At 36.6% G+C, this 13,957-nt stretch overlaps 1 protein-coding gene across 6 annotated transcripts in view; it reads left to right on the top strand.

Annotated features, from left to right (window-relative positions):
- The window catches only part of LOC121480267 (C-type lectin domain family 4 member D-like), a 53,483-nt gene extending 40,627 nt beyond the window's left edge, over nt 1–12,856 (top strand). For all 6 annotated transcript variants that reach the window (XM_041736703.1, XM_041736701.1, XM_041736700.1 and 3 more), the window contains 6 exons: nt 3,484–3,586; nt 5,918–6,007; nt 8,487–8,591; nt 9,551–9,702; nt 10,740–10,855; nt 11,197–12,856. In XM_041736703.1, the coding sequence (XP_041592637.1) occupies nt 3,556–3,586; nt 5,918–6,007; nt 8,487–8,591; nt 9,551–9,702; nt 10,740–10,855; nt 11,197–11,341 (639 nt within the window). In that variant the 5' untranslated portion in view covers nt 3,484–3,555 and the 3' untranslated portion in view covers nt 11,342–12,856. The remainder of the gene's footprint in view (nt 1–3,483; nt 3,587–5,917; nt 6,008–8,486; nt 8,592–9,550; nt 9,703–10,739; nt 10,856–11,196) is intronic.
- The last annotated feature ends 1,101 nt before the right edge of the window (nt 12,857–13,957 follow it).

Below are 13,957 nucleotides of genomic sequence, written 5' to 3'. Positions count from 1 at the left end.
GTTTTTTTGTATCTATATTTATCCGGGATAATGGTCTATAGTTCTCTTTTCTTGTAGTATCTTTATCTGGCTATTGTATCAGAGTAATGCTATCCTCATAAAATGAATTTGGGAGTGTTTCCTTCTTTTCAATTTTTTGGAAAAGTTTGAGGATTTCCATTAATTCTTTAAATGTTTGGAAGAAAGTATTCCATTTGCACTTGAGAAGAATGTATATTCTACTTGTATATTCTACTGCTATTGGATGGAATGTTCTAGATTTGTCTCTTGGGTTCATTTGGTCTAAAGTTATTTTCAAGTAAATTGTTTTTTTATTGATTTTCTGTCTCAGTGATCTTGTTGAAAGTGAGCAATTGAGAACCCTACTATTATTGTGTTGTTTCCTATTTCTCTCTTTGGGTCTCTTTATACTTTCTTGAAATATTATAGATGCTCTGATGTTGTATGCATGTATGTATATTTGTTTTATCTTCTTGATGTATTGATCTTTTGCCATTATATAGTAACTATCTTTGTCTCTTGTTACCATTTTGGGCTTAAAGTTTATATTGTCTTATATTAGGATGGATACTTTTTTGTTTTTGCTTGCATAGAGTATCTTTTGCTATCTCTTTATTTTGAATCTCTGTATATGTTTGGAGCTGAGGTGAATCTCTTGTACTCAGCATATAGTTAGGTCTTGTTTTTTTAACCATCCAGCCACTCTGTGCCTTTGATTAGAGAACTCAATTCATTAACAATGAGAGTAATTATTGATAGGCAAGGACTTGTTAATGCCATCTTATTGTTTTCTGTGTTTCATGGTTCCATTTTTTTTCCTTCCTTTCTTTATGCTTTCCTTTGCAATAAATGATTTTCTGTAGTGGTATGCTTTGATTCCTTTCTCTTTATCTTAGTTTATATTTTAGATTTTTACTTTGTGATTCCAATGAGGTTTACATAAAATATCTTGTAGATATAACAGTCTATTTTATGTTGATAGCAATTTAACTTTGCTTCCATGCCAAAACTCCATCTTTTACTCTCCCTCTTTTTACATTTTTGATGTCACCATTTTCATTTTTATTGTGTCTCCATCCATTTAGAAGTTGTTGATGCTATAGCTATTTAAAATATATATATTCATTTATTTTAGAGAGAGAGCTCGGAGGCAGAGGGAGAGAGAATCTCAAGCAGGCTCCCTGCTGGGTGCAGAGCCCAATGCAGGGCTCTATCCCACAACCTGAGGTCATGACCTGAGCTGAAATTAAGAGTCGGACACTTGCTTTACCAACTGATCCACGTGGGCACCCCTGTCTTTTTGTGATCTTAACTATATCTGGACACAGCGTTTCATTTGGCTCAGGAAACTTTCTAGAGCAGAGTGTCTCTCATGTGTTTGAAATAGTGTTTGTTTTCTGGGGACACAAAATATGCCAGCTGTAGTTTATTTTTTCTTGTTCTAGGTGGGATTTATATATCCTCTAGGACCCTAGATTCTTTTAATAAAGAACACATATTACTTTATTTTTTTAAAGAGATTTTTATTTATTTATTCATGAGAGAGGGGCATACATAGGCAGAGGGGAGAAACAGGCTCCCTGTAGGGAGCCTGATGCAGGACTCAATTCCAGGACCCTGGGATCATGCCCTGAGCCAGAGGCATATGCTCAACCACTGAGCCACTCAGGTGCCACAAACACATATTACTTTATTTTTTTTAAGATTTTATTTATTTATTCATAAGAGACGCAACACACACAGAGAGAGAGAGACAGACAGACAGACAGACAGAGACATAGGCAGAGGGAGAAGCAGGCTCCCTGTGGGGAGCCTGATGCAGGACTCGATTCCAGGACCCCAGGATCATGACCTGAGCCGAAGGCAGATGCTCAACCACTGAGCCACCCAGGTGTCCCAACACATATTACTTTAGACAAAGATCTAGTTTCTAGGGTTGTTTATGAGAGTGTGTGGGTAAATACTGTTGTTGCTGTGGAAATGCTTTGGGTTGTGACGGTGTTGAAAAATATATGTGTTGTCAAAGATGTAGTTTTTTTTTTTTTTTAATTTTATTTATTTGTGATAGTCACAGAGAGAGAGAGAGGCAGAGACATAGGCAGAGGGAGAAGCAGGCTCCATGCACCGGGAGCCCGATGTGGGATTCGATCCCCGGGTCTCCAGGATCGCGCCCTAGGCCAAAGGCAGGCGCCAAACTGCTGCGCCACCCAGGGATCCCCTCAAAGATGTAGTTTTACTTCCTCCTATTTCCAGCTTAACATAGCAAAGTAGTACGTTATTCAGGTTCACTAAATATATATATGTAGGTATACTTAAAGTAATATTGTAGCTTAAGGAAGAATGCAGGAAAAGGGCCATATTCTGAAGATGAAATTTAGGAAGACTCTCTAAGATGCTAGATACTTGTTTTTGTGATCTCAGGCTGCTCTAACAAAATACCATAGATTGGTGGCTTAAAAAACAGGCATTTAGGGGTATCCCTGGGTGACGCAGCGGTTTGGCGCCTGCCTTTGGCCCAGGGTGCAATCCTGGAGACCCGGGATCGAATCCCACATCGGGCTCCCGGTGCATGGAGCCTGCTTCTCCCTCCGCCTGTGTCTCTGCCTCTCTCTCTCTCTCTGTGACTATCATAAATAAATAAAAATTAAAAAAAAAAAACAGGCATTTATTTCTCACAGTTCTAGAGGCTGGAACATTTGAGATCATGATGCCAGCATGGATGGGAACACAAACATTCAGTCTAGGACAGTACTGTAGAAGAAGTCAGGGACCCTGATTAGGCTGTCTTTATCACAGAATGTTGCATTTCATTTGCCTTTGCCTTAACAGGCTTATTTTTCTCTCCTGTAGGAGGATTTGGGGATTTAATCAATAGCTCCACCATCCTCTTCTCAATTCCAAAACAAAAGTTCCTGTGTCTTTCCATACAATATATGTACACTGTGTACATTAAAAGCTTCAGCTCAAAAAAAAAAAAATAAAAGCTTCAGCTCGATGCTCACATTGTCTTTTGGTATCTTGCACACAACTTACTCAGCTCAGAGAACTTTTTTTCAGAGTACTTTTTAAGGCAGAATTTACCTCCAGCCTGTAATTACCTTTGAAAATATAACATCCATAAATGAAAAAAGAGAGATGAAGGAATGCTTATTAAATTTTCATTAGGCATAATGATTATTCTCTTAGGGTATTGCTAAACTTTTTGTTTGAATGAGTGAAAACACATTGAGAAATGTCACATTACACACTCATCTAGTGATCTCAACATACTTAGTGGAAATTTCTACTGGCTGTTTTTGGGTGTTGCTTTCCCAATTTCCTTTTGCCTTTGCTGTCTCCCAGAGTGATCAAGGGAAACCTGTCTTTGAAAAGACTTCTTCTTTTGACTTGTCTTTTATTTAGGGAACTTTCTGATCTTACCAGAATAAGTAACATTAGTGTTCAGTCTCAAGTATTTCTGAGGGTTTACTCCTTTACCCACAGAAATACGCACTTGGGGAAGAAGTAAGAGAAGCTCTAGTTCTCCCAACCGCAGGACATCAAGAGAGTTAACCCATGATGGGGCAAGCAGAACCTCAAAATAAACGTGAGTACATTCTCTCCTCTCAGTTTTATTTTATTTATTTTTATTTATTTATTTATTTATTTATTTATTTTTATGATAGTCACACAGAGAAAGAGAGAGAGAGGCAGAGACATAGGCAGAGGGAGAAGCAGGCTCCATGCACCGGGAGCACGACGTGGGATTCGATCCTGGGTCTCCAGGATCGCGCCCTGGGCCAAAGGCAGGCGCTAAACCGCTGCGCCACCCAGGGATCCCTCTCCTCTCAGTTTTAAGGAGACAAATATCATTACAACTAAGATTTAAAAATACGAATTGTTAGTAGTTAATAGTTGTGAAGATTGAAGATGATGAGGAGGAAGAGTTAAAGGAAATGTCAAAGACTTTGGTGAAGAGGAAGCTCATAGATTCAAATATGTTGGGTAAGAGAAACTTCTTTGTGAAACATAAATTCAGCCAAGAAAGAAGATAAATTATACAGAAAAAAAAAGATGGGGAGAAAGAGAGTAATTTAGGAAGATTCTTTTAAAGGCAAGAGGAAGAAGGAAGATATACAAAATACACTGAATAAGGCTCAGTTTACCTGAGGCTCTGACTTTATCCCATTTTAAGCTGTACTTAAAGGACACAATATATTTGTATTACAAGAATATTAAGCCATATTTTTGGGAAATAGGAAAAATGTGAAATACATAATTTTTAAATTAATATTTTTGCTTCACCTCATCACTCCACCATGGCAGCCTTCAATGGAGCCACATTGTACACTGGTCCTGAAATACACTTTTTTTTAAAGATTTTACAGGCAGAGGGAGAAGCAGGCTCCATGCAGGGAGTCTGACGTGGGACTCGATCCTGGGACTCCAGGATCATGCCCTGGACTGAGGGCGGCGCTAAACCACTGAGCCATGCAGGCTGCCCTGACATACAATTTTTATGTAACAATATAAAATGTCATGAAGACTTTTTCTGTCAATACACACAAATATATAGGATTATTTTAATCACTGTGAAGAATTCCATCATAGAAATTCATCATAATTCAGAATATTTACTATTAATAATGCACATGCAAGTATTGGTTTCTGGTGCATTTTTCTACTTCCAAAAGTGCTACATTGAATATCCTTCCATATAAATAAGTTCAGTTATTTCTTTTTTTAAAAAAGATTTAAAAAAAAAAAGATTTTATTTATTTATTTATTATTTATTTATTATTATTATTTATTTATTTAAGAGACATAGAGAGCTCACATGAGCGAGTGGGAGAGAGGGAGGCAGAGGGAGAGTGAAAAGCAGACTTCCTGCTCAGCAGGGAGCCCACCTTTTGACTTTTGATGTGGGGCTCCATCCCAGGACCCTGAGATCATGACCTGAGATTCAGGCAGATACTTAACTAACTGAGCCACCCAGACATCCAGTTCATTTATTTCTTTTTTATTTTATTTATTTTAATTTTTTTCAGTTCATTTATTTCTAAATGATAGAGCTCTATAATTGAAATTGTTGTGGCAAATGTAATTCATTTAAAAATTGATAAGTGCTCGGGATGTCTGGGTGGCTCAGTGGTTGAGCGCCTGCCTTTGGCCCAGGTGTCATCCTGGAGACCTGGGATGGAGTCCCACATTGGGCTCCCTGCATGGAGCCTGCTTCTCCCTCTGCCTGTGTCTCTGCCTCTCTCTCTGTGTCTCTCATGAATAAATAAAATCTTTAAAAAAAAGTTGGTAAGTGCTGCTAACTTGATCTAACGGCTTTCTAATTTATAGTTTAGCATAAGCATGTATTTCCTCACCAGAAGAGTTTATCTCTCCTCAGTCTTGCTGACGCTGTGTATTTTCTATTTTCTTTTAAAAATCTCATATGTGAAAAATTATACCATAATATTGTAGTTTACATTCCTTTGAGCATACTTTTTAATGAGTGTTTATAATTTTAGCAAATTAAATTTTCAGCAGATTTTTGCTCAGTTTTCAAACTGATTTTTGAAATTCTCTATACAGTCTAGACATTAATATTGTGACAAATTTTTCTTTCATATGTCCCTTGTGTTTCAACATTTTTTGTGTTATATAGATGTTTTAATTTTATGGACCCAAATTATCAATTTTTTATGATTTTCAGGTTTTCTGTCTTATAAAGACTTTCCATTCTAAAAAATTGTTTATATTTTTATGTATGTATGTATGTTTTTATCAGTAAGCTCTAAAATTGATTTATTCAGGAGGAAATCTTTAAGCTCTCCTCTAGATCTAAAGTATTATGATTTCATATTTAGCTTGCTCTTCAGTAGAATATTTTCCCGAGTTCTTGTGGCTGAGAAGACAATATATTTATTTATCTTTCCTTTTATCCTAGTAGGAGGCCAGCATCTGCAGCTGATCCCTTGGGCCACTGCTGTTTTTTTCATCTCACTTCTCAGTGCTTGTTTTATTGCAAATTGTTTGGGTAAGTTATTAACAGAAATGAAACTCTGTGAATTATTTCCCTAAACAACTTTCAAAAAGTTTCTCTAAGCCTTTTGTTATTTTGATTTTCTCCCAATATTTCAATCCATACTGCTTTTTAGGGTCTTGACTTTAAAATCCAGAGCTACATTTTTAACCTTTGATGGTGCTGTCTTGTGTCAGAGAATGAAAAATGGGAGTCAAACTCTTTTCTATACATACAAAGGTTGGTGACTGTAGTAAATCATGCTCCATTTTTGACTGAGATTATAAAGGGCTGCATCTTATCAGTAAACAGTAACCAGCAACAACCCAGCTTTCAGATGGACTGTAGTCTGGTTTTGAAAAGAAGAACAATTGAGAAAGATTTGTTCTTTCTAATAGCAAGACCTTGTATAAAGTTATTATAATTATGGTGATATTGTATAGGTGCAAGTACAGATAAATAGACCAGAGGAGAGGAATAGAGAGCTTAGTTACAGATCCTGCATGTATGAACTCTTTATATAAAACAGAAGGGGATACTGCAGTTATCGCGAAAGGACAATTTTGTTCAGTTCATGTGCTAGAGGACCATTGAGTGTCCTTATTCAAAAAGTGAAATTGGTCTCCTGTCTTGTGTTATGTACAAAACCAACCCGAAGTGGATTATTGGCCAAAATGTGAAAAGCAAATCAGTAGAGCTTTTTAGAAGATAAATGGAGAATATATTTATCCTCAAGGCAGAGAATGATTTCTTACTCGTGCTATCCAATGGAGAAAATAAAGTAAGAATACTGTGCAACAGAAATATCAAGAAGGAAAACAGCCACAGGAGGTGTTTGTAATGCATGTAATGATTAAAAATTAGTGTACAGTATATATAAACAATACTTTTAAATCAATAGGAAAAACTCCTGACAATACAGCAGGAAAGTAGGCAAAATTTTGAACAGGTACTATAGAAAAGAAATTGGAAATGTTTAATAAACACATACAAAAATGTCAACCTCATTAGGTTTCAGGGAAATGAAAATTCAACTCACAATGAGATACCACTGCACAATACTAGGATGGCAACAATTAAAAAGTCTGGCACTGTGAAATATTGATGATGGTGTGGAGCAACTGGACCTCTGATGAGTTGCCGCCGATGGGAGCATAGAGCAGTACAACCAGCTTGGAAAACTTTGCCACACTGGGTGATATGCTATATGTTGGCAAATTGAACTCCAATTAAAAAAAAAGAAAGAAAACTTTGTCGCTATCATAGTTGGCAATATATATATCCTACAACCAGCAATTCCACTCCTAGGCATGTATCCTACAGAGATGCATACTTCTGTGCTCTAGGATGCATGGTCAAAATGTTCAAAAGTGGCATAATTCATAATAGTCAAACACTGGGAGCAATGCAAATGTCTACCAGAAGAATATATAAATATATTTTAATTCATTAAGACAGCAGATCACTTTATAGCAATAAAAATGAATGGATTATAGTTGTGTGTAACAATATAGATAAATTTCAGAAATTACACTGAGCAAAAGCAGAACCAAAAGAGTACATATTTTATGATTTTATTTATTTAAAGTTCAAAAGTAGTCAAATGTGATCTGTATGGTTTAGGGATATGTTATTAAGTGGTAAAATTGTGAAGCAAAGCACAAATGATTACTTTAAAAGCCATGGCATAGTTATCTTTAAGAGAGAGGAAGTGGGTTGTATTTGGAATGTGAAGGCCATCTGGGGATGTTGGCAATACTGTGTTTCTTAAGCTGGGTTGTTGTTACCTGAAGTGGTCACTTTTCAATAATTTGATAAACTGTACATTTGTGTTTTTCACTTCTTTGCACTCAGTTATATTTCAAAGTAAAAATATTTATTTATTTATAATTTTTAAGGGAGAGAGTGTGTATGAGTGGGGAGAGGTAGAGGGTGGAGGGGGGGAGAGAGAGAGAGAGAAACTTAAACAGGCTCCATGCCCAGCACAGAGCCCAATGTGGGGCTGGATCACACAACCCTGAGACCATGATCTGAGCCAAAATCAAGTCAGATGCTCAACCAAGTGAGCCAACCAGGCACCCCTCAAAGTAAAAATACTTAAAAGACCAATAAATGTATATAGCTCGTAAAACTTGGCAGAACTATCCTGGTGTTCACTAAAAATCTCCACTCTAACACATATTCTGATAGAAAAATATGCTTAAAAGCATATACACATGAAGGTTTGCAGAACTACTACCATAAAGCACAACATGGATAATATGATACTAAAAATATTAAATTTCAACAATTCTTTTCAACCTATTCACCTGGAGCTGGAACAAAGGACCTGGGAAGTAAGAATAGGGGATAGTTACCTTAACTCAGGAGAAGAGAAAGATCAGAGTGACCAACTCCCATTTCCCTAATTAAATGATTATAGAGGAAAAGAAAACTAAAGCAACAACAACAACAAAACAAAACCAAAAAAGCTAACTCTTTTCCCTTTTGACAGTGACTCATCACAACTTTCTACGCTGCAGTAAAGGCATGGGAGTGTTCAAGTTACCAGAGTACCACACGAAGCTGATATGTACCAGAGAGATATCAAAATTGAAAGGTACAGATAGCAAAGGGCACAGGAGAATTTATTTCTTTCTTCCATTTCCATTCAGGTTCATGATCTGGATTTAAAGTTATCAGTACTGAGCAGCACTGGTGGCTCAGCTGTTTAGCACCGCCTTCAGCCCAGGGCCTGATCCTAGAGACCTGGGATCGAGTCCCACATCGGGCTCCCTGCATGGAGCCTGCTTCTCCCTCTGCCTGTGTCTCTGCCTCTCTCTCTCTCTCTCTCTCTCTCTCTCTCACTCTCTCTGTCTCTGTCTCTCATGAATAAATAAATAAAATCTTAAAAAAAATAAATAAAGTTATCAGTAGTAAACCAAGAGAGATTAAATTATAAGATGAGTATCTGGTGCAAGAGGGAATGTCAATAAATAGGAATAGATTTCTCATGACTGTAATCAGTTGTATAACTGGAGAATATAACTACACGTCTAAGGTCCATTTCCAGAAATCCAAAACATAATACTAATACTAATTTAATTCCATTTTCTTTTGATTCAGGTGTATCTTAATGACTGTTTCCTGCTAGAATAGAGAGCTTTGCTGAAGTGACTTTATCTCTTTCATTATGCGGGAATTTGTAAAACCTCATTTGGGAGGATGAGGAAACCCTTGAGAGTTCTATAGGTTCTTTACCCCCTTTAGATAAAATTTCCTGCAAAAGACTTTGTTTTAGAAACACTTCATATATGAAGTAAATAGATGTAGGGACATTGAAAAATGATGATGTCTTCTAAGAGAATATCTTGTAATTTTCTTATAGTCACTATATGATTCAGAAACTTTTGTTCAAAAAACATTTAGAAATGTAATTTTCAGGATTTTTGAAAGAGGGGGAACGAATGATTTTGTGAATCCCCAAAATATTAACTGTATAGTTAACAGCATAGCTATGCAATCTGTTACAGATGAAATGCTCCTTTGTAAGTGATTTTTGTTTTAATTTCTCACCAGGGAGCAGGGGCAGTTGCTGTCCTTTTGGCTGGAGAGCCTTCCAGTCCAACTGCTATCTTCCTCTTAATGACAACAAGACCTGGGCTGAGAGTGAAAGGAACTGCACGAGTATGGGGGCTCACTTGGCTACCATCAGCACAGAAGCTGAGCTGGTATGTTAGGAGGCTCCCATCTGTCTCTCTGTTCATTTGAATCTCTTTGCAGAGAAAAAGGAATTTCTCTGCTCTATGTCTATGCCTTTGCTTCATCTCTTTTATCTTCCTCTCTCCTTTTTCTTCATCTGGCCAACGTCTGGTCTTTCCAGATTTGATTTTTGTGTCATTTCCTCCAGAAAAATATCCTGACCACCTTCCCTTCTCCATCCTCCCTGTTCTAATTTGGAGATGCTTCCGTGTACTTTGTGCATTGTGTGATAATAGCACTGAGCTTATCTGTTCTCTGCCCCATTCACTTGGTAGAGGGTGGGGCCCTGCTTTTCTAATCTTTGCATCTCCAAAGTCCTGCACAGTGCTAAGCACACTGGATAGGTCTTGATAAAATGTTTGGTAAGTAAGTGAATAAATGAATGGTTTAATCAGGACTGAAATAGCTTCTCAGGAGAAAGCATAGGAAAAATAATTCAGTCGTATGGTTGTAATTCTAAATTTTAAAAAATTCTTAAGTTTAATTCAGTTCTTTAAAAACAAATGTATTTCCTCATCTAATATACATCCATATATGAACAAGAGCTCATAGTCTACCCTTTCCTAAGTTTGGGGGGTTTCCTGGAGGATTCTGTTCCAATGGCTTTGCAACCTATAGGCTCACTGACTCTTTGAATAAAATGGAACTTAATTTAATACACAAGCAATTAAAGAAGGCAATTTTAAAAATGAAAGTTTAAAAATTTGGATCCTATTAAGCACTGTGCTAAGGGATTTGCAAGTCTGATCTCACTAACTCTTCACAGAAACTCTGTGAAGTAGTAGAGTGGTCCCTTTTGAAGATGAGAAGTCTTGGGTTTGGTGAGATTAGAGCACTTACTAACATTACACAATATATGGGAGAGGCAGGGTTTGAAAGCAGATCTGACTGAAGACAGTGCTTTTGTGCTTAGCTGGTAATCTAGATCTTTTCCCTCTTTTCTTAACATAACAGTTATTAAATAACAAATGCAAATATACTTATAAAAATTTCTATTTTTATGCAGAACTTTATTATTCAATTTTTGGATAGACAGTTTTCATATTTCCTGGGACTTATAGATGAGAACCATAAAGGCCTGTGGTCGTCGGTGGACAAAACACCATTTAAACCAGATATTTTGTGAGTATATTGACTGGGTGAAGAGCTGGGGGTAAAGGTGAGAAAATAGTAAGCAGAAATCATTTGGGCTACCCAAATGATTCATGTTTCATTCGATAAACATACTGAAGAATACTTCAGTATTCTGGAGTATACTGATGTAGAAATGCTTACTCAGAATAGAACACCATGTGTTAACCGTTATACTAATATACTACAATACTTCTATCAGACAGTGCGCTCTAAAGTTTTCACCAGAGGGATTTTCTCTGCATGTCCCCTGACCCTCACACACACACACACACACACACACACACACACACATATATATGTTGTTGTTGTTGTTTTTTTTTTCATTTCAGATTTCGGCATGAGGATGAACCCAACAATCAGAAAGAAAATTGTGTTGTCCTTGTTAATGCTCAAGACAAATGGGCCTTGAATGATTTTCCTTGTAACTTTGAGACAAGAAGGATTTGTAAGTTACCTGGAACAGCATTCAACTAAAAGCTTCCAAAAGATTCCTTGTGATGGGGACAGAAAAGAAGAACCAATTAGATTCAGACAGAATGTACCTGTACCATTAGAACAGAGAAAACATGCTGGGAGAGTAGAACATTTTCAGTTGGGGTAGCCTTATTTATTTTTGTTCTATTCATTCAAGATAATGTGTTTTTGTGTGGTATGGTGGCAGGACTCATCATTACTATGAGAATTTGTTTTCATTAACTTTGCTTTCTTGGTACTATATCAGAGCATTTACTTTTCAACAGGTGTGCATCAATTACATATTGAACAGAGTGGCTCCAATGATGCAATCTCTTAGTCTTTGTTTTCCTCTACTCAGATTCTTAGCTTTTAAGATTCAAACATGAGGTATTCCAACTGGTAGTGGTATGCCTTTTTTTTTTTTGCTCCAAATACGACAAACTCACTAAATTTTTTTTTAATATTTACTTATTTGAGAGAGAGAAAGAGAGGAGGAGCAGAAGGAGAGAGAGAGAAACTTAAGCAGATTTCCCACCAAGCACAAGTCCTGACATGGGATTGTGAGGCTCAATCTCACAATCCCGAAGTCATGACCTGAACTGAAATCAAGAGTCTAATGCTCAGCGAAATGAGCCACTCAGGCTCCCCCTAATCTATGTCTTGCAGTCTGATTATTTTTCATTACCTTCATGGTGACCAGCACAGACCATCTGTCTTACCTGGGTTATTACAGTGGACTTCTGACTGGCCTCCCTGTTTCTACCCTCAGCCCCTGTCAATGTTTCCAAGTCTCACAGCACTTCTCTTATTCTTCATAATTTCTTTAAGACAGCTGATAGTAATTTCATAAAAATAAATGCAAAATTTATTAGGACGTTGTGGTAGTCCTAGAAGTTTGAAACACTTACAAAATTTAAATACTGGTTTTGTCTTTGAAAAAGAAAGATGTGTTAAAAAGGCAAACAGGAAAAAATATAAATAAAAGTATAAGTTAAATCTTCCACCCTGAATTCCAGTCTCTTAAATGCCTCTTCAGAGAAACTATGATTATCAGTTTCTTTTCTTTTTTTTTTTTTTTAAAGATTTTATTTATTTATTCATGAGAGACACACACAGAGAGGCAAAGACATAGGCAGAGGGAGAAGCAGGATCCCCCTGCGGGGAGCCTGATGCAGGACTCTATCCCAGGACGTTGGGATCACAACCTGAGCTAAAGGCAGACGTTCAACCACAGAGCCACCCAGACACCCCTGATTATCAGTTTCTTATATGTATTTCCATATATGTTTAAATATGTGTTAGATAAATGTATGTATGTATATAACCTACTATTTTTACACTGATGGAAACATTATCTACATCATCTTAAACATCTTGCCATTTTTTTTCTCCCATAAATCTGAGAGGTTTTTGTTTGTTTTTTTCATCATGGTAAGTATACTCTTTGATCCCCATCCCTTCTTTCCCCTTTTCCCTACCACCTCCCCTCTGGTAACCATCAGTTTGTTCTCTATAGTTAAGAGTCTGTTTCTTGGTTTGTTTCTCTCTCTCTTTCTTTTCCTTTGTTCATTTGTTTTGTTTCTTAAATCCCACATATGAGTGAGGTCATATGGTATTTATCTTTCTCTGTCTGACTCATTTTGCTTAGCATAATACTGTCTAGCTCCATCCACTTGTGCAAATGGCAAGATTTCCTTTTTATGGATGAATTATATTCTGTTGTATATATGACACATCTTCACTATCCATTTATCACTGGATAATTAGACCTGGGCAGAATGTATCTGTACCATTAGAACTTGGGTACTTCTGTAGTTAGGCTATGTAGATAATGCTGCAATAAACATAGGCATGCATATATACCTTTGAATTAGTGTTTTTGTATTCTTTGAGTAAATACCCAGGAGTGTGATTACTAGATCATAGAGTAGTTCTATTTTTAATTTTTTGAGGAACCACCATACTGTTTTCCACAGTGGCTGCACCGGTTTGTGCTCCCACCAACAGTGCAAAAGGGTTCCTTTTTCTCCACATCCTTGCCAACACTTGTTTCTTTTGTTTTTGAGTTTAGCCTCCTGACAGGTGTGAAGTGGTATCTCATTGTTTTTTTGATTTTTATTCCCCTGATGATGAGCAATTTTGAGCATATTTTCATGTGTCTGTTGGCCACCTGGATGTCTTCTTTCTTTGGGGAAATGTCTATTCATGTCTTCTGCCCATTTTTAATTGGATTTTTTTTTTTTGGTAAACATCTGGCATTTTTTACTTAAAAATACCGTTTGGAAAATATTTTATACCCTGTTCCATATAAGCAAATAGTATTTCATTATATTGGTATATCCTAATCTGAAATAATCTTTAAGTGGCAAAAATATTTCCATTATATAATAAAAATCAATAAAATAATGGCTGTGAAACAAACCATGAGAACAATCCTAGTTCAGATCAGAAAAAGAAGACAGTTCCAAGAGGATTTCTTTTCCTTATGAAAATATGGGACTGATAAACTGTATTTGAATACATTAGGAGGTGATGTACAATTCTGCATAGTTAAGGGATGCATTATTAATCAGTACATAGAAAACTGGATAAATAACAAATACTGCCAATATTAGCTATACAAAAAGCAAAATG

The sequence above is a fragment of the Vulpes lagopus genome, chromosome 21, assembly GCF_018345385.1.
Source record: "Vulpes lagopus strain Blue_001 chromosome 21, ASM1834538v1, whole genome shotgun sequence".
Taxonomy (NCBI): Eukaryota; Metazoa; Chordata; class Mammalia; order Carnivora; family Canidae; genus Vulpes; species Vulpes lagopus.
The sequence above is the reverse complement of the archived record's forward strand: the minus strand, read 5'-3'. Positions and strand labels throughout refer to the sequence as shown.